The sequence below is a fragment of the Talpa occidentalis genome, unplaced genomic scaffold (assembly GCF_014898055.3).
Source record: "Talpa occidentalis isolate TD23 unplaced genomic scaffold, MPIMG_talOcc4v2.1 talOcc4.10, whole genome shotgun sequence".
NCBI classification, from domain to species: domain Eukaryota; kingdom Metazoa; phylum Chordata; class Mammalia; order Eulipotyphla; family Talpidae; genus Talpa; species Talpa occidentalis.
In genome coordinates this window covers 82,236,241-82,257,659 of record NW_023600993.1, presented here as the reverse complement: position 1 = coordinate 82,257,659, position 21,419 = coordinate 82,236,241, and the positions used below count along the sequence as shown (strand labels likewise).

At 40.9% G+C, this 21,419-nt stretch overlaps 2 protein-coding genes and 1 pseudogene across 2 annotated transcripts in view; all 3 read left to right on the top strand.

The window, feature by feature from the left end:
- SHLD1 (shieldin complex subunit 1) overlaps positions 1-6,362 on the top strand; it is a 94,609-nt gene extending 88,247 nt beyond the window's left edge. Inside the window, exon 5 of the transcript XR_008552277.1 lies at positions 6,237-6,362. The gene's annotated coding sequence lies outside the window, so the exon portion shown is untranslated. The remainder of the gene's footprint in view (positions 1-6,236) is intronic.
- On the top strand, positions 3,387-3,914 carry LOC119232770 (ubiquitin-40S ribosomal protein S27a-like; annotated as a pseudogene).
- Positions 6,363-6,433: 71 nt separating the features above from the next.
- Positions 6,434-19,316, top strand: CHGB (chromogranin B). Its single transcript, XM_037494973.2, has 5 exons — positions 6,434-6,604; positions 11,179-11,225; positions 11,647-11,740; positions 16,371-18,124; positions 18,937-19,316. Exons 1-5 carry the CDS (start codon positions 6,556-6,558, stop codon positions 19,018-19,020), a joined length of 2,028 nt encoding a protein of 675 aa, XP_037350870.1. The 5' UTR covers positions 6,434-6,555; the 3' UTR covers positions 19,021-19,316.
- Positions 19,317-21,419: the final 2,103 nt, after the last annotated feature.

Sequence of the window (21,419 nt, the reverse complement as noted above, 5' to 3'; positions counted from 1 at the left end):
GCTTTGGGTAACTAAAGCTCAGTCTCACTGGGATATGTTCAGAACTTTTGGAGAGCATACATCTCCAAGGATTCTGGAAATCCTGGGTATTTATATACTGAACCCTATCAGTCTGTGGGTGAGGTGTGCTCCCTGGATTCCTACTTCCACAGCTCTTTCAACTTTCCATTTGCATAGCACTGTTGGTTCTGTGATTAGAGAAAGCCATCAGGCATAGGAATGCAGAGCTTGGTCATTGGAAATCAAGCCAATGCATTCTGGAGTGATAATGGAAATAGGTAAAGAACCAGCAGCGTGTGTGTGTGTGTGTGTGTGTGTGTGTGTGTGTGTGTGTGTGTGTGTGAAAAAAGGGTCAAACCAGAGACCAGCAAACACCCTCCATTCTAGACCTTTACTATGTGATATGTGGCTGCCACAATAAACTTGTCAAGAGCCTAATGGTCTTATCAACTTATCAGAACCAAACTATTGTTGTCCTGCCTAGTGTTTTGTTTTCTTTCCAGGGTATAAACAAATAAGTGAATTTGTTAATCTGGCAGATCTCATTTTCTATATGCTTCAAATTGAAGAGGAACATTCTGTTTTGTCACACCTGAATAATTATAGCTCTACTTCTTGAATTCTCTTGAGAAATGTTAACTTTTATTAATATGGATCACGTGCAAGCTCTATGCAGCTTTATTTCTCACAATCTGGTGTGTTTAAAAAAAGTTTCTATCGGGCCTCCCTGGTGGCGCAGCGGTTGAGCGCTGGGTTGCAAAGCTGCCCACAGCCTCTGCAGCGCCGGTTTGATCCCCGGCCACCGGGCAAGGGTCCCACATGGCACGCAGACCTCTCCTGCCTCCCGCTGCTCCCCTCAGCAGTGTACTTCATCAGTCTGCCTGCTGTGCTCTCCCCTCTTGCTCTGGTGAATTCTCTCACCCTCCTGCACGTCTGACTGTACCCAGTACTTGTATTAAAAAAAAAAAAAAAAGTTTCTATCTTCACTTAGAATGAAGATTTGGATTGTGATTTCTTAATTATATCAAAGTGTGTTAGCAATCTGACCTAATATAAAAAACCAGATACTAAATGTATTCTAGGACCAAACTACATGAGGAAATCTTATTGACATGGTGCTTTTTACTGGGAAAAACCTTCAAGTCACAAGAGATAAGTGTTTATCCTATTGATAACAAACAAAGGGGATTCTGTAGATGTACATTGCAGGACAGTAGTTTTCGATGGTAGTTTCATTTTCTTGGCATTCAACACTCTCTCAGTCTTCTCAGTAGACACCTCTACCACCTTCACTTCTTGATGAACTGATAAACTGCTGGAGTAGAGGGAGTGTATTTCTTTTCTTTTTTTTTTAATTTTTAATTTATTGTTGCCTAGAAGAACTAGGGTGTAGGCCAGAGGTGCAGGGCATGGGTGGGTGAGAGGACTCACCAGAGACAGAGTGGGGAGCAGAAACAGGTGGCTCTACCGAAAATCACTGCTGAGGGGAGCAGTGGGCAAGACAGCAGAGGTCTGCTGCACCATATAGGTTAGCTCCCTGGCCCAGGATTGAATGCAGACCATAGCAGTGATAGCACTGAGACTTAACTCCTAGGCCACCCATTAATGTTGGGATCAACTCCATAATTTGCTCTAGTCAAAGGGATGTGCATCTGTCAATATCAGTGTTTGACACATAGTAAGCATTTACATTTACAAATGAAATGAATTAATAAATTTTGAGAGAAAATCTAAATTCAGTATCTGGTCTACTAGGTGTTTTTCATGTGCATGCTATTTGTTTTTCTGTTTGCTTTCCAGTTTCCTTTTTTGGTTCTGTATCATGGAGGTTCTGGTTTTTGCAAAGATTATTTCCCATACTTCCTTATCAGTCATTACAAGATAAGTTCAACCATGAAGAGTTACCTACACTGAAAGAAAAAGACCAGAGCTTTTCTCTCCTTTTCTCTTCTTGGATGGAGGGGGCTGCATGTCTAGTAGTGACTGCTTTTCTTCTGTGATTCCAGCTCCCACCAGAAAACACTTCCTCCTTGGCCCTGGATCCTCAGAGATTCCCACCCTTACCAAGTGACTCCAGTCCACTTTCTGGGCTCCAGTGAAGCACATGCTTCCTTGTTCCTTCCATTTCATAGGGTGTAGCATTTGCCTGCAGTTGCTAATCGCTCAATTTCTTATCTTACCCTGTTTGTTCTTTTGATTTTTCTAATCCCCATGTATTGTTTCCTATATTAAAATTTTTCTGATTGTTTCCTTTTTCTGGTTGGACCTTGATGGACAACCTATTTCATGAGCCATGTACAAAGCCATGGTTTATTATAAACTCCAGATCCTAGCTATGTTTTCTTCCTTAATTCTTCTTTAAGAGCATTTCTGTGAAATAATCTTCCTTATGTCCTCTTTTCTTTTCTTATGAGTAATAGTATTTTGTATCACTTGAGATAGGATTATGTTCAGAACATTATGAGCAATCAAAAAGCTAAGTCTGCCCAATATTGTAAAAATATCAGCTGTTCCCAAATTGATCTAAAGGTTTGATGTAATTCCTGTTATAATCCTAACAAATTTTTTCATGAAAGTTGGCAAATGGTACTAAACTTTATAGGAAAATGTAAAGGACCAAAGATAACTAATAACCTTCTAAAAAAAATCAAGGTCTTCCCAAGACCTTTCCACCAGTAACAAGACTTATTAAAAAGCTCTTGTGATAGGGCCTCCCCGGTGGCGCAGCGGTTGAGCGCTGGGTTGCGAAGCTGCCTGCAGCCTCGGTAGCACCGGTTCGATCCCCGGCTGCTCCCCGGCCACCGGAGGAGGGTCTCACATGGCTCACAGACCTCTCCTGCCGCCCACTGCTCCCCTCAGCAGTGTACTTCGGTCCTTCTGCCTGCTCTGCTCCCCGTTCTGGCTCTGGTGAATTCTCTCACCCTCCTGCGCTTCTGACTGTACCCAGTGCTTGCATAAATAATAAAAATAAATAAATAAATTTAAAAAAGCTCTTGTGATAAAGAAATTGTGATACTGCTCCAAGGATAAACAGTTAGACCAATGAAATAGAATGGATCAATATTATGGAAGAGTCTTAAAATATGCCCAGGCATATCTGGACTAGGGTTTTTTTTTTTTTTTTTTTCAAAGTGACACTATAGAGTAAGAGGGAAAAAATGATGATTAGGTGTTGATATGGTAAACAGTGTGACTGTACACCTTTCTCATACTGTGCTTATTCTAAACTTAGCTTCTAAGGAAAATGTTGGTGTTCCTTCTTCATCCTGCTTTGAGAGAATTCCTGAGAAATACTCCTTCCAAAGGCTTTATTTTTCTGGTTCATGGACCTCTAGAGGTGAAAGGAATAATAATAATAATAATAATAATAATAATAAGAGCTTTCCACTCCGCCGGCCGTGGTGGACCCGCCACCAAGATGCAGATTTTCGTGAAAACTTTCACGGGGGAAGACGATTACCCTCGAGGTTGATCCCTCGGATACAATCAAAAATGTAAAGGCCAAGATCCAGGATAAGGAAGGAATTCCTCCTGATCAGCAGAGACTAATCTTTGCTGGCAAACAACTGGAAGATGGACGAACTCTGTCTGACTACAACATTCAGAAGGAGTCCACTCTTCATCTTGTCCTGAGACTGCGTGGTGGTGCTAAGAAAAGAAAGAAGAAGTCTTACACCACTCCCAAGAAAAATAAACATAAGAGAAAGAAGGTTAAGCTAGCTGTCCTGAAATATTATAAGGTGGATGAGAATGGCAAAATCAGTCGCCTTCGTCGGGAGTGCCCATCCGATGAATGTGGTGCTGGAGTTTTTATGGCCAGCCACTTTGACAGACATTATTGTGGCAAATGTTGTCTGACCTATTGTTTCAACAAACCAGAAGACAAGTAATTGTGTATGGCTTCATAATAAATGACATTAACATTTAAATAATAATAATAATAATAATAATGTTATAAAATGATGAGAGCAAAAGAAAGATAAGTCTGAGTGTAGGATCTGGTGGGGCTTGATGGTCAATAACAAAAAGACTTTTCTTGGTAAGTAATACACTTAGCCAAAGCTTAGTCTGAGAAGCCACAAGATGATATCAACATTTTTAACCCTGTGTTTTTTCAAAGGAGTGAGAAGAGAGGGAAATTGCTGGAAAACTTAAATGCAGATGTTCCTAGAAAGAGGTAATTTCAAAGTGCCGTTGGCAATAAGTGCATCTTAAAGAACAGTTGGAACCCTTATATAATTTCAGCAGAGGAAGATCTCCCAGATCAACATTCAAGGAAAGGCCCTCCTTCAACACCTTCCTTTTCTGAACCCACTGCTTTACAGAGGTGTTAAATAGGTTCTTTTGTGCCAACAACATTCTTTTCCATTTGTTTTAAAATTATAACACATTCTGGAAAAATGCAAAAATAGTATTAAAATTCTCATGCACCTTTCACCCCAACTTCCCAGAACTTAGCAGTTGCCATGGCTGCCTTAGTATTCTCTCTCTCTCTCACTCTCTCTCTCTATATATATTTTTAAATATTTGAGACTAAGCACAAATGGTACCCTTTAGCTACTAGATATTCATCGTGTTTCCTAAGAACTAGGACATCTTACATAATCACTATACAATTCTCAAGATCAGGAAATTAACATCAATGCAAAATTTATTATGTAACTGACAGACCTTATTTAATTTTACTAATTGTCTCACTAATATTCTTTTTAAGACTCTTCTTTAAATATTCTGTGACTGTGGTCTTGGTGAAATGAATCCAAGTCTTTTCAGGAAGATGTAGTCATCTACTCAACACATGCAAAAAGAATTTGAGGTAGACAGATTGATTTTCAGGAAAAAGACACTGTGACCTCCTTTTAGCAATGCATTCAGACATCTACCTTCCCTGAAAGAGACCCCAAATGGAGGATCATTCTATTCTCTGTGTTACCAGAAAAAAATTCTGGATTGTTTCATTGTTTCTCTTATGTGCAGCACACTTTGCCTGCTGCTTTTTCCTAATTCTTCATTAGACTGTGAGAACCCACACCAAAAATATCCTAGAATATGTTTTCACCTTCCTCTCATACATAGTAACAAAAACTATTTCAATTTCAAAGCACAGGACTGTGGGAAGTACTAGATCCTACCAGCAGGTTATTTCATTATTGCCCTGTGAGACCATGGTTCTGCTGGCATAATTAAAGACCAAAGGGTAAAAACTGAAATAAACATCCCTCAGAAAAGGGACCAGTTGAATAAACTCTAGTTAATACAGCCAATTTATATGGTGTAGCCTCTCAATAGAAGATGCAGTTATATATGTTCCAAAATAAACCTAAAAATTAAGAAATGGTTAAATCGTGTTGACTAAGCAGATGGAATTAGGGAACTGGTGGGGAAAGAAATGGGAGACATTAAACCCTTTGTAGCATGCGATATTTAAAATTGTACCCTGTGTTATGTGCTCAGAGAGTCAGAAATAGTGTACATGTAGGTAACTGATAGAAAGATAGCTAGCTAATGGAATGAATGAATCATGAATAGGTAGATAGATTTAACACCAAAACTTTGAAGGACAGGTTCCATTATCTCCAGCTGTACCCTTTGTCTTTTTTTAGTTTCTAAATCAATGTATTTGTTTATTTTATTAATATAGTGCAATTTTTTACATCCTTGTTAATATTTTGACAATAGAGAATTTTTTCCCCTCAGGTGTGGTCTCCCTAACTCTAGCACCCACAGTGATCCACCATAGTCTCTCCCTCCCCCCTCCTGGATGCCTCAGATCTATGGTCTGCATTCCTGAAACCTTTATTTGTATTTTATTTATTTTTTTAAATAAATTTTATTTTTATATTCCCCATACAATTGCAACCCCCTTATTTTGACCCCAATCCCTCCCCTCCCCGCCCCCCACCCCCCCATAGAGTGAACCTTTATTTTTAAAGCCATCATTCCCTTTCCCATTCCACCCCCCATCCCCACCATTTATTCCTTTCTAGTAGCAGTAGCCTTACCTCCCCTGAGTAGGGATGATACAAACAGACTTACTCTTACTCGTGCACACACTCGACAGACCCACATACCATACACAGCCTCCAACAAGCCTTTTAGACTTGAAGGGGGCTGGGGAGGAGAAGGAAGGTAGATGAGGAGCAAGACTGGGCAACCTGAACTGGACCTCAGGCTCCTCTCCCAGGTCTCAGATTTGCGCTATCTCCCTCACGCCTCCATTTCTTCCTCCCTTTCAGTCCCCACCCCCGCTCCAGCTCCAGAGCACCCAGGCGACCGGACTGGCGTGAATTTCCTCCTACAAGCTCTGCCACCCCCGGGGCCACTTGGTGACGTCAGGACTGAGTGGGGGAGGGGGCCCTCCCGGTTGCCCGCCCCTCCAGCCCCTGCGGCCCCGGCTTGCCCTTTAAAAGAGCCGGGCCTGCGCCAACCGCGCCACACCGCGGGACCAGGACACACAGCTGCTTTCCTGGAGCATCTTTGTCTCACCTTCCATTCGCATCTCGCTGCACGGGTCCAGCCGCCGTCCTCTCTGCGCAGATTCGGGCGAGCGGGGTCATGCAGCCGGCGGTGCTTCTCGGCCTCCTGGGAGCGGCGGTGGCGGCCGGTGAGTGAGCGCGGCGGGCCGCTCAGCACCGCGGACAGCGCCAGCCTCTGCCGGTCCCCAGCCCCTCGCGGGCTTGACTGGCGGCTCCCCGGAGAGAGAAGGCTGAGTGGAAGGTTTTCCCCTCTTGCTTGAGATTCTTAATTTCTTCTTTTCCTTGGGTGTTTTCCCTCAACTCCACGTCCACTGTATGACTTGGGAAAAAAGAGGGTTTCCTAACCCACAAGAGTCTCAGTTTTTCACATCTGAGTTTTTCTGTAGATAGGAAGAAAACGTGCTTGCTTCTAAGACACCCCACAATTTGTGCTCACTTCTAAAGTGTCTAAAGTGAGTCTCTCAACCCGTCTAGAGAGACACGGATCTAATCTAATTCTATATTTGTAATCAAGTATTTATTTGACTTTTTAAAAGCCAGATGGCAATGGAGAGACTGGAGTATGTGTATTATTGGCACCTGCATAATTCCCTTTATTGTTGTTTTTTAATTAAACACGATGAGATGAGATAAAAGTAAGTTCTGAATATATATGACACAATTTATATCTTTTTTCTTAACAAGTGCCTATATGTGCATATGCTTGTTCATGTATATGTGTGTACAGCTTTAATGTAATATTTTTCTGTAATTTGAATTTCCATCTTTGGGGAGAGGTGATTTCACACTCGATCCATTTTAAAGTTATGAATAGAAACTGCAGTAGACATTTCAACTGTTGTGCTCCAGATAAATAGAGTATAAAGTAACAACAAAAAATATTCTTGGAGTAGTAAAAATGTTTTCTTCAATTAGGGAGGATGAAAATTCAAATAATAGATATTTATGGTGCCTTTTTATGCATGGAAGATTGTGGGGTTTTAATCTTTTAAACTATTCTGAACAGCCAAGAAATGATCTCTAGAGATTTTGGGGAAAGTGTATGTGTGTGTGTGTGTTGAAGTAAAGTCCTATAAATATTGAGAATATTGAAAAAAATTTGATGTGACAAGGTTTCCTTTAGCTGTTTTAGTGACCTCATAGAATGTAGTTCTTACCTGAGATCAAGGTTCCTAACTAGAACTGAGTTATTGTCACCCATGAATATCAAACTTTCATTGATAGTCTTACCATATCTAGAATGAAAATCTGTGGTAATTTATTTATTGCAAGCTGCATATATTTGGAATCTACTAAAATTCTTGTCATTCTTATAAATTGCCTATACATGTTCTCCATTTAATTAAAGAGAATCAAATTTAGTATGTTCAGTCATTTCTAGTCAAAGATATTTTTAGAAAGCTATGCTACACATTGTGCTATTGGTCACAAAAACAATGTCATGTGAGATTTATTTAATTATAGTGATAAAATAGTTATAGCTCATTATGCAAGACTTTTGATAAGGGTTCATATTTTAGTAGTGGTCAAAAATGGAGACATTCTTTTTGAGAAAATTATTGAGCTATGTAATCCACACTCCATAAAATACACTCTTTTAAAGCATATAATGCAATGATTTTTGGTATATTCACAGATTGTGTAACCATCACCACTATCAAATTTCAGAATATTTTTATCACCTCAGAAAGAAACTCTGTTTCCTTCCCACGTCATTCTCCATTTCTGCCTCCTCCAAACACTTGAAAATGAGACATGTAACCTTCAAGCAGAACTTGTTATTTAGCAAAATCACAGGAATGGGGGAAACTCAGGAAACCATATGTTTCTTTTCCTACCCTTAAGAGCTTCTGGAGGGAGATCCACACCATTTTATAGTAGATAATCTGAAAATTAATGAGTGAACTAGCTACATGATATTTTTATTATACTAAATAGAATGACTTGTGCATTTGGAAGAACTTGCTCAACTTGCAATTTTATAGCTGTATGGGCAATCTGTAATTAAACCTTGATAGTCTTATGAGATATCAATACTGTAAAATTCATTCTGAGATTTATCATATTATTTGAAATTTTTTCTACCATTTGACTACTTCCCTTTTAACATTATCACTAAGTTTTCTTTTGTGCCCTTTGAATCTTACTGTATGCAAAAATAGTTAAACTACTAGGGGAATCAACATGTCTGTTATTACTTTATTGTCACAGATTCTATTGAAAGAAATACATTGGATGCATCATGTACTTTCACAAGGAGACCATAGTTCTTTTCTATCAAAAATTTGTCTGTAAGGCCTCAATCAGAGAAAAAAAACTGTAATAACAAATATGAGCTAGAAATTATTAAATATCATAAAAGTGAAAAATATTTTCATCCCCCAGAATCTTATGATGGTTAATACTTCAGCAATATCAGTAGTTAATAAAGATAACTATTTTGCATTTGTGGAAAAAAAGAGAAAAATTATTAGCAAAAAACTGCAATGCCAAAGAAGGTTTAGTAAAGCTAGATTTTTTTTTAAAGGAGTAATTTCTCAATTATTTCTTTCCAAAAGATTTTATAGATTTTAGGCAGAAAGAGATGCCAATGTGGAAATGCTCCCAAACATGAGTCGTTTGGGGGATAAAATAATGGCCTAGCATACTGGACCCCAGGTGCCATAGGCAGGCCATCCATATCTTGTCTGAACTGATTTCATGAAGAGCACGGAGTCTTCATGCCTCAATTATCACTTGATTATCAAACATTTTACAAATGATTTTTAACATATTGGATAACTTTTGTCTCTTGAAACAAGTGAAATAGATACAAGGTCATATTTGAAAAGGAGGCTTTAGTGAGTAAATGAGTAGGTATTTTATTTCTAGATTGATCAATAGTATAGTAATTGATTGCAAGAGGGTTAGTTAAAGAGGCTTGAAGAGCATTTTGGGAGGAAAGGTCAGTTTGCTGGTTATAAATAAACCGCATCTAAATAGCTTCCATTTCTGATTTCTGAGAGTTTTGCTGTTGCTCTTGCTGACTCTTCTCTTGTCTTGGCAACCTGAGGTTCTCTAGCCATAATTGCCATTTCTCCTCCAGGGAGTGCTGGCAGAGGTATGATCTTTGAGATTCTCAAATGGAAAGGCCATATACAGAACAAAGTTACAGATAAAAGAATCAAAGCAGTATTGAAAGAAAAAAAGGTACTGGAAAATTAAAATCACCTGAAGCAGACAAAAGCACTTCAATCGCTGGTCTAAAATAAGCAGAATCTCATGAAAATTAATTTAAACAAATTAAAAGTACCCTTTTAAAATATCCTTATAAGTCAGTTGTTAAACATTTATTTGCATGTAATATTATGGGCTTGATGCTGTACTCGTAGAATCAGATGCTCCCCATGTTCTTTACATGGCTGTAGATAAAAGGGGAAGAAAAACACAACAGTGATAGAGACTCATAAGTGAGCTTGTTCAAGCAAAGGCCTGGAGGTAAACATAAGATAATTGTTTTTGTAAATGAGTTGTAACTGTGCCTTTATAAAGGAGATAAGTTTTTTTGAAGTTTTATTTTATTTTTTTTAAATTTTTTTAAAAATAAATTTTATTTTTATATTCCTCATACAATTGCAATCCCCTTATTTTGACCCCAATCCCTCCTCTCCCCGCCCCCCACCCCCCATATAGTGTCTCTGGTTCATAGTTTTTTGTTGATTTTGATTCTTATAGTTATTCATTTTCCTGGTCCCTTATTTAAGTTTTCTAGATTCCTGCTATGAGTGAGACCATCCGGTATTTTTCTTTTTCTTTCTGGCTTATTTCACTGAGCATGATCCCTTCCAGCGCCATCCATGTTGCTGCAAAGTGCATGTGTTTATCTTTTTTGAATGCTGAGTAATATTCCATGGTGTATGTGTACCACATCTTCTTGATCCAGTCATCTATTTTTGGGCATTAGGGTTGTTTCCAAAGCTTAGCTATTGTAAACAGTGCTGCTATAAACATAGGGGTGCAGGTGCTCTTTGGAATTGATGTTTCTGTGTCCTTTGGGTAAATACCTAGGAGTGGAATTGCTGGATCATATGGAAGCTCTATGTTTAGTAGGTCCAGAAATCTCCACACAGCTCTTAAAGGAGATACGTTTTAAGGAGAATATTTTCTTAGGAATAGGAAGAGCGGAGGAAATCACAAATCTACCCATTTTGTGTCAGCAGAAGGGTTGAGGAGGGCACCCTGGTTTCATTTAAACTAGGTTTGCTTTAACTTTTCATTGAAGTATAATATACAGATAGAAAACTGCACAGATAAGTAGACAGCTTAATGCATTTTTCACACACTGAGCACACCTGTTTTAATCAGCACCAAGATCTAGACACAGAGCATTATCAATACTCCTGAGGTTTCCTTGATGTGATCTGGATTTGATTGATACTGGATATATATAGCATTCATTTCCAAATCATGTTTAAGGCATTGCTAGGGATAACAGTTGTATGAGTGGAGTGTGTATGTGTGGAGGGGGTGCGGGGTGTGTGCGGGCGCATTTGGGGCAATCATATTCCCTGAGATAATTATCCTCAACTATTTCCACTCTACTCAACTAACTCTGCCTGCTCTCTAAGTAACACTTAGGAGGTAGGGGTGATTTTGTGTGTCTCAGCTCACACGACTTCCAAAATCAACTCAAGTCATTCCTTGTTCTTTTTCTCCTTGAAAGCTGTCAGTTCTCTGCCAGTGGACAACAGGAACCACGATGAAGAAATGGTAAGTTGAAATGGAAGTCTAGAATTTAGACTTATATCTAGACTCTAGAGTTTCCTCCTCTTTATCATACCAAATCAAACAAAAACAACAATTTAAAAATCCACAGCACAGTCTTACAAAACTAGGTGTTTTCCCTAAAGGAATGGGGCAAGGCCTGCGTCTCCTGCATTCTCTCCTTCTTCCTGTTCAAAAATGGGTGTCTGTTTCTTTTCTTGGGGTCTTGATCCAATGCCCTCTTGCATTACTCTGTGCAAAGGCCTGGAAGGTTTGATTATGGACCTATAAGTCTACATGCCTGCCACAGGACCATGCATTAGCACAGGTCACATAACCAAATCTTTCTCTACAGTACTCTAGAGTGAATAATCTGTCGTCCCAGTGAGACCACCTTTTGCTAAGGTACTTTTGGGTTTCCTTACAGGTGACTCGCTGCATCATTGAGGTCCTCTCAAATGCCCTGTCGAAGTCCAACGCTCCACCCATCACCCCTGAGTGCCGACAAGTCTTGAAGAAGAGTAAGTGTTTTGCCCTGCAAGAGATCTTTATCCCTGTATCTTCTCACTCCACCTTACAGCTGACCTCTGAATGAACCAGGGTGGGGGCAGGAGGGGGCAATATAATGCAATGGGAAGAGTACAGACTAGTCCAGTATCTGGAGAGATGTAAGATGTGGCTTCTAGTCCTGGTTCTGCCACTTAACACTGTGTGACCAAGAGGAAGACCCCTTCCCTCTTCAAGCTCATGCTCTCAAAGTAAAATGAGGGAGTTGAATTTGATGATAGCTTTTGAGTTGTCTATCACTTCTTAAATGACTTGATTCCAGAGTTTGGATTTTTAAAATTGTTTTTCATCTGGGTGCAGGGAGATGTGGGGAGTGCTTACTTAAGATCAGATGAAGCTGGTGGTTTAAGTGTTAAGGGGTGTTGGAAGATGAAAGGATAGAAGGCAATTTAAATATTAAGACATTTTAATGCAGAGCTTATTAAAATGGGAGGTCTTACTAAATGGTACCAGGAGTTTGGATCATAGAACTGGAAGAGGAGAGAGTAGAGGTGGAGCATCCAGCTCAGAGCAATGGCCTTCTGAGTCTACACTGGGATTGTTCTCTACAGAAAACACCTTCTGTTGAAAAGAAAATTTAAACAGTGATGGAGCAGTATCAATTGAGAGTTGACATTAAGGTCAGTTTCACAAAACCGTGCAGTCTTTTTTATTTATGAAGTCGAACTGATTCCAACAATTGAAAAAACACTGAGTTCTTTGACACTTTTTCTGTTTTTAATTTTTAGTGAGGTTGGGAGCAGTGGATTTCTTTTTCTTTTCATCTTCAAAATGTCTCACTGCAGACCAGTCCTCTCTTACTATTGCTGCACAAGCACATTCATACATCAAATTGTAAAAACAAGTATTAGCGAGTGGCCAGAAGACTAACCAGGGGAGATTCCATCCACCATTGGGGGCTTCAGGGTAGCCATAGTAGGGGTGGGGGTCTAAGCCTGTAGGGGCCTCATGAATAGTAGCAGGAAGCTTCCCTACTACTCCCAGCCTATACACATCTTTCTGAACTTCTCTCAAACTTTTATGGCATTACAGGAAATAAGTAAAAGCAGAGAGGTTCTCCAGGTAGGGCTAGAGGCTCTCTCTCCTCTGGGCAAACCCATCTCATCATCTCTCTTTTCCTGTCTTTGTTTACTGGAAGGATGCAAAGGTGTGGAGTCTGTCATATTAGGTCACCAAAAGGAACATGACTGCTTTGGAAGAGATGTTGAAAGTAGGAGTCCACTTCCCTGCCCAGATAGGTTCAACTGTGTCCTTTGGATTCTAGCCTCTGCTCATCACTTCTTATAACCTGGGGTCATTTTTTGTCTGTTGAGAGAGAGCTCCAAGGAAACCAATAAAAGTCAGATGACCCAGTTTTATTGACCTTGGAAACATTATACACTGAGTGCCATAGAATACTGAGATGGGGAATATTGAAGAGGGTTTCAAAGTTCCTCTGGGTTTGCAGACTCCAACACCAGCCAGGGCCAAACAGACAGATAACATAAAGGAGTAAGGTGGGACAGGGATGACTCACAAACTTGAGGATACGTAGCCTTCTGAGTGGGAGCAGATATTTCTGAGCTCCAACCTATAGCGAAGAAATATAGATTCTGTTACCAGATCTGGGGATTTTTTTAAAAGTTAAAGTTTGGATTTTTTCAGCAGTATCTCCTGTTATTTAAGTATCGCCTCTGAATTCAAATTTCCTAAAAATGTTATTTGGCCAAATAGAACTCATTCTGGGGCTACCAATTTGTGACTTTTGTGCTATTCTAGTTTTCTCTCTCCTGCTGATTTGTCATCAGCTGATCAGAAAATGGGTGGAGCATTCAGCAACAGGAGAGATGATTCCTTCTTGGAGTTCCCCTCCCAACCCTTGGCTCATTTCCATCTCCGCTCCCACAGTTGCTAGCACATATCTGGAGACAGTATACACTGACTGGCCAAAGGAACATTGGGGAGTAGGGAAGAATCATTGTTTTATGGCTTGACTTTAGGAAATATACAGTCCAATATCTTAACAGGTACAGAATCTTTTTGACCCTGTTGGTCTGGCCATCCTTACAACATGACAGTTAGGGAGGTAAAGTACATTTCTCCGTTTACTTGAAAGTGAGGGTAAGCATCACACCTTGGTTTTACAGAATGACAATAACTGTGTGCTGTTAATCACAGCCTTCTTCTGATCTCACCTGCAAGGGCTTAAAGCTAAATTTAGGAGGAAGTGCTAAGACTCAGGCACAGGCTGCTACAGGCAGCACACATTTAACTGGGAGGAAAATAAAAAATACTTCTGTTACTGATCAGCAGGCATTATTAGGAAAGGAACCACATCACTTGGCCCCAGGAAGCTGAGCTTCTCTCTGATCTGCAGCACTATTTTGCTGGCTCTCAGAATGATGTCAGCATCTGCCCAAACACTCCTGAGTTACTGTTCTTTTCATCTGGCCAGCCCCCACCCCCATATTGGCCTTCAAGGGCAAAGGCATTGGCCAGGGATCAGCCCTCAGGTGTCTTGGATGTGAAAGGTCAGGGACATTTAGTTGTCTCCTAAACCATGAGAATGTCATTGTGCCAAGCTGGGCTTTACACTGGGAAGTACAAACGTCCATCCACTATTTTTTGGACATTTTTACAAAACAAATGCATTTTTTCCCTTTTGCAAATGTCAGTTCAAATTGTCTCACAAGTGCCATTCTATAGAAATATGAGAAACACAAATGTCATTTCAAATTTTTCAATAACCATGTTAAAAAAGTAAAAAGAAACAGGAGAAATTCATTTTAATAATACATTTTATTTAATATATAGTTTTTATACATCTAATGTATTTATAATCCATATTATCTAATATAACCAAAATATCATTTCAATACATAATGAATATGAAAAACTAAATATATAGTCTTAGAAAGCTGATACTTTCTTTTTTTAAAAGATTTATTTATTTATGCATACAAGAAATGGGGTACAGGCCAGATGTGTGGGGGTGAGAGGATTCACCAGAGACAGAGTGGGAAACAGAACAGATGGATCAACCGAAATACACTGCTGAGGGGAGCAGCGGGCGAGTCAGGAGAGGGCTGCTGTGCCATCTGGGTTGCTCCCTAGCTGGCCAGGGATCGAACTCGTGCTACAGTGGCTGTGGATAGCTTCATAGGTTGCGTCTTAACCCCTTGAGCCACCAGGGAGGCCCGAGCTGGAAGTGTCTTACACTTACAACGTGTTCCAGTTTGGACCAGCCACATTTCAAGCACTCAATAGCCACAGAGGGCTGGAGGCTCCCACAAAGAGCAACACAGATGGAGACAGACAGCTGGGAGTGGCCTTGGCTTCCAGAGTTCTATCTGAACTCAGTGAAAAAGTTGAAACTGAAGCCTTCCCAGCTAATAATCAGACAGTGTTAACTGCATATCTCCTTTCATGGGATGCCCTTGAATTAAGGAGGATTTAGTGAAAGAGTAACTGACATCTGGAAAACAGCACTCAGTTAAAATATCAGTTATTCCATCTACTGTTGACTTGTGAACCACAAAGGTAACATAAAACACTGAAGTTTATCCTTGAGCTCTGAGAACAAGTTGGGTGAATGTGACCTGAGGGAAGGAAGAAATTGTGTTTTCTGCTGCTGAGGGAATGAAATGTCTTCTCAGGGAAGAAATATAATCCTTTTTATCACCAGTTATTGAATTATATTGTTAATCACTGCTAGGTTGACTCTACACAGTTAATTGGATAATAAAATTCTGATAAACTAATAAATTAAAAAAAATTAAATCCTCCTTTGAATCCTGAAGTTCCCATCTTGGCTATTTAGCTTTATTTAGTTGGATTCTAGGTAGAGCTATTTACACAATGCTGACTTTTTAAACCCTTACTTAAAGCAAACATGTAAAAAATAGTCCTGGATTACATCTCATTGAGTGTCAGTGTCTTTGTCTGCAAAAACAGAAGGTTGAACTAGACAAATTCTAAGATTTCTTCTGGTTCTAAATTCTAATCTTTCATAAATCTTTTTGGCTTTCAGTTTGATCAGTGATAGCACCAGTGAGAGATAGCAGTTGGGTGTTATGAAATAATAAAAATATAGAGGGTTAATTATTGGATTTTAACACAGTCAAGGAGACTTCATACCATTCTTTAAAAAGGAATATCAGGGGCCTCCCCAGTGGCGCAGCGGTTGATCGCTGGGTTGCGAAGCTGCCCGCGGCCTCTGCGGCGCCGGTTCGATCCCCGGCTGCTCCCCAGCCACTGGAGGAGGGTCCCTCATAGCGCGCAGACCTCTCCTGCCGCCCGCTGCTCCCCTCAGCAGTGTACTTCGGTCCTTCTGCCTGCTCTGCTCCCTGCTCGGCTCTGGTGAATTCTCTCACCCTCCCACGCTTCTGACTGTACCCAGTGCATGTATAAACAAACAAACAAACAAAACAAATAAATAATAAATAAAACATGCCTCTACAAAAAAAAAAAAAAAGGAATATCAGTATATTCTTCACTAACTTAAAAAAACTGTGCAAGTGATTTTGCAAGGATCTTAGGAATTGTGGTGACCACTGAGGCAGGCAATTCAAAAGCTATGATTACTCTCTTTCATTTGTATTCTAGGTGGCAAAGACACCAAAGAAGAAGAGAAAAGTGGAAATGAAAACACAAGGTTTGAAGTAAGATTGTTAAGAGATCCAGCTGACATCTCAGAAGCCCTCAGCCCCTCCAGTAGGGAGGAACCAGGAACCCAAGAGGAAGAGGACACCCAAGACCCAACAACGACAGATACTGAAGGAGGTGGGCACAGTCGAGAGGGAGCAAGCGAGCCCCAGGAGAACCTCTATGTCCCTGACAGTCAAATCACCAAAGAAGCAAAGACACACCATTTTGAGAAGAGCTTGGAAGAGGACAGGGAGAAGGAGGGAGAGAAAGATCAGAAAAGGGGTCATGGGGAAGATGACAGTGAAGAGAAGCAGCTTGACAAGTCAGGAGAGACACAAAACACCTTTCTCAACAAAAGAAACCAGGCTACGGCTAAGAAAAAAGAATTAGTGTCCAGATACGACACACACTCTTCTATGCTCTCTGAGGAAAAGACACACAGCCAGGAGAGGAGTAGCCAGGAGAGTGAAGAGGTGACAAAGAGCCAGGAGACACACCCCCAAGAGTCTAATAGTCAACCTGGGAGCCAGGAAGAATCTGAGGAAAGTCAGGAAGATGCCAGTCCTGATGTGGACAAAAGACTTTTGAGACCAAGACACCACCATGGAAGGAGCAGACCTGACAGATTCTCTGAAGAAGGGAATCCTCCCTCCAAGGAAAGGTTACACTCCCTTGAGGAATCTGAAGAGTCAAATGTGGGCTTGGCCAAGGTAGGAAACAAGAGGGCCCACCATCCAACCCACTACAGAGCTTCAGAGGAAGAACCTGAATATGGGGAAGAAGTGAGGAGTTATTCACGTGTCCAGTCTCCTGAGGACCTACAAAGGGGACAGTATGGAGTCAGAAGAAGTGAGGAGTACAGAGTTCTGAGGCTTCCCAGTCAAGAGAATGAGGAAGAGGAGGCTAAGAGAAACTACCTAAGCTCAGAGCTTGATAACATGGCACACAGATACAGTGAAGACAGTGAGGAGGAGGGGGCTCGTGATGGGGGACCCCTGTACAGAGCTGGGGGAGGTGAGCCAGGTGTCTATTCCATGCCAGATAATAAAGAAGAGAAAAGTTTCTTGGGTGGAGGATACCATCACGCTCAAGAAAGCCAGACGGATAAGGCAAGGAGACATCCACAAGATGAGTGGAAAGAGCAAGTCAGAAATTACTTCAACTATGGTGAAGAACTGGGTGAGGAAGGAACCCAAGCAAAATGGCAGCAGGAGGAGGACCTGCAGGACAGTCCAGTCCCAGAGAACTGGGAGGAAGCTAGACCGCAAGGTAGACAGTATGCTCCCCATCACATCACTGAGAAGAGAAAGCGACTAGGGGAGCTGCTCAGCCCATACTATAACCCTCCCCAGTGGAAGAGCAGCCATTTTGAGAGAAAAGACAACATGGATGACAATTTTCTTGAGGATGAAGAGGAAAATCGGCTGACCTTGAATGAAAAGAATTTCTTCCCAGAATACAACTATGACTGGTGGGAGAAAAAGCCTTTTGAGGAAGATGTGAATTGGGGCTACGAGAAGAGAAACCTTGCCCCCAGGCTGGATCTGAAGAGGCAGTATGACCGAGTGGCTGAACTGGACCAGCTCCTGCACTACCGGAAGAAGTCAGCTGAATTTCCAGACTTCTATAACTCCGAGGAGCAGATAAGCCCTCACCACTTGACAGAAAATGAAAAGGACAGGGCTGGTCAGAGAGTTCTGACAGAGGAAGAGGTACAGTATGGGACATTTGTTTAAAATAACTAAGATGATTAATGTTAATATGCTGTGTTTAAGACAATCTGCTACTAGTGGGGAGAGACTGCTGGGAATTAATTGCTGTAAGAATGTACCCCCTATTAATGGAATGGAATGATTTTCCATATCCCTGCTCACCTGCTCCCATTGCAGTGCTACTCAAATGTTGGACTCACATGGAGAGCTTGGAAAATTAATGAAGCTGAGATTCTGTCTCTGAAGACAGAGATTCTGTCTCTTTGGTGCTGAGTGCTGCCTGGACATCAGGGTTTTTTAAAGCACCCAGGTGGTTTCAATGTTCAGGCAAGGTTTACGACCACTCTTCTGTTGTCTTCTCCTTGGTCTTTTAATTTATCATCACTTTCTCCCAGGGTAGGAAAGAAATGATGACACAAATTAGTTGCTTTGGTCTATCTCTTTCATCTGTCCTCTGACAATCAAAAGTTTACATTGGGAAATGTAACATTTCAGAGCTTTACCGGCCTAAACAGTGTTTTCCTAATACTGGTTATAGAGATGGATGCTTCTCAAACTTAAATATACATCAGAATCACAAGGGATTCTTTGCCTTAGTTGGTCCTGGGTGGGGCCTCGTACTCTGCATTTCTGGCAAGTTCCCTGGTGATGCTGATGTTGCTGGTCAGGGGATCACACTTTGAGAGTTGCTGATATGGGGTGTCTCCTATAGCCCCAACATATGAAAAAGTCCCCTTTCTGTTCAGATTTCCTCAAACTACAACACAATTAATTTATCTGGGAACTAATGACTACTTTTTTGTGTTTTCTAGGAAAAAGAACTTGAAAACTTAGCTGCAATGGATTTGGAACTGCAAAAAATCGCTGAGAAGTTCAGTGGTAACCGAAGGGGCTGATGGTTGTTGGAGCAAAGGGCAATTTTAAGAGCAGCCCTCACATTATCTATTTTCCACCACTTCTCGGAAAGACACCATTTATTTATCCAAAGACAGAATGTAGAATTTACTATTCATTAAATGTCTGATGCAATTGGAAATGTTTTTAGTTTTTGCCAGAATGCTATTGGAAATATGAATAGCACGGCTTGTAGCATATACTTTCTTGCAAAATAGACATATTAACATGCTTGTGATGATGACTGTGCAGCTGTCCTTGAAAAAACTCTCTCAGTTTGAAATAATAAAAGATTCACCTGAGGCCAAAAGATATATGCTCTGGACTTCTTTTGGGCTAGCAGAGAAGAGTGTGATTTTTAAATCCATTCTTTAAAATAAAGTCTAAAAGATAACACTAGAATTTGTTAGTCTTTGGATACGGAATACCAAAAAAAAAAAAAAAAAAAAAGCGATTCTTTGAAGTCAAAGAATGTGAAGGACATAGAGAGAAAAAGATCGGGAAAGACATAGGTCCCCTCAGGCTGGAGAAAGATTAAATAGGCTTGAAGAATCTGTTTTAAAAACTATCACAAGACATTACTTTTAAAATCCTGTTATCTAGAAAGCTCTGAGAATAGCTGGCCAAGGGTTCGTTTATCAAAAATAAAGAGAAAGCCAAGTTGGTACCAGGAAGAACTCCGGAGACAGAGACCCTTGGGGCCTGATTTCTCCTCTGTAAGAAGACAGGGCTCTATTACTAAGTAGCTGTGTGACCCTGGGCAAGTTATTTTCCCTCTGGACCACTCTGGACCTCAGATTCATCAGTAAAGTAAGGATCTCTGTCTCATTGATCCTTTGTTAATGAGGACAATGTGAGTTTATGCAAAACACTCATAGTAGTGCCTGGCGAATGGCAGTGGTGCAGGAAATTACCCCTGCAGCTTATTACAACAATTCCCCATTCTCCCTTCTTTCACCTGTTATTTCATTCCTTACCAGTGATGGCTTCTGCCTGGTTGAGTTCTATTCTTGACAGTTCAGGTAAAGAGTTGTTCTCTGGGAGGTGGCAAAAATGAGTCTTGGGATTGATGGAGTTCAGATGATGGGGTTTGGTGTGTGGGGTTTTTGGGTCCTCTGAGAAGGAATTTAGCAGACATTTCCATTTATCAGCACACGGCATGTTTATCGAAGAAAGGAGAACAAAGAAAGAGAGACGCCTGCACAGACACAGGTGGGCAGTTTTAAAAGGCAAGAGCTGCGTTTTGCCAGGGCAAGGGGTATTCTTTTATAATGTTCTTTGATGGAATTATTGTGAAATGTATCCCTTTGTGGTCAGATGGGGTTTGTCTTCTAAGATTGATAGTCCTCTCTGCCTCCACGTCTGGCTGATAATTTTTTCTAACCACACCTTAGATTCCTGGAAACTTCCACAGCCATGTTTAGTCCAAATTCATTGATCATCCCTACCCCCATCTCTGGTGTCTGTCCTTGTGAGACCTTCCATCCTAAACTTTTCTACTCTAAGATTCCATCTGGATTATGTGTGACTTTATTGACTGGGTCTCCTCCTTGTGGCTAAGTCAATAATTACCTGAGCTAATTTAACCAGGTTCTTTTCAGATTAACTTTTAGTGACATTTTTCCAGGTATGATGTCAATCAGTGTTAAGAATTTGATGGCAGATTGTCCTAACTGTGGGCACATGCTTTCAAAAAGTCTGCTTACCTCTCTACCTGGGGTCTTTTGTTCTGGTCTTGGGATGGTGATGGACTGTTTGCAAAGGCAAGCAAGTGGCCCTGAGGGATAGTGGCTGCTGGAGGTAGTCTCCAGGGTGAGTGGGAGCTGGTATATGAATATTGTGCTGGATTCCTGGGGCTGCCATAACAAAATATCACAAATTAGGTGGCTTCAGACAACAGAAATTTACTCTTACAGTTCTGGAGGATAGAAGTCCAAAATTAAGGCCTATGCAGGGTCATACTCCCACCAAAACTTCTAGAAGAAGATCCTTCCTAACCTCTTCCTTATTACTAGTGGTCCCAGGCATTCCTTGGTTTGTGGCAGTGTAACTCCAGTCTCTGTGTCCATCTTCACGTGGCCATCCTCTCCCTGCAAGTCTTGGTCTCCTCATGTGAGTCTTCTCATAAGGAGACCAGTCATTGGATTAAGGGCTCATCCTACTCCAATACGACCTCATCTGAACTGATTACATCTGCAAGGAACCTGCTTCCAAATAGGTCACATTCTGAGGCACTGAGGGCTGAAACGTCATCTTTTACTGGGGATAAAATTTAACCCAAAAGGCAGGTGAAATAACTCTGAGTCATACATTCTATACTGCCCCCCAGGACTCCCTAGGGGATTGAGTCCCAGCACAGACCTCTCAGTAATGCACTGTTTATAGGCTGCCTTTACCTCCC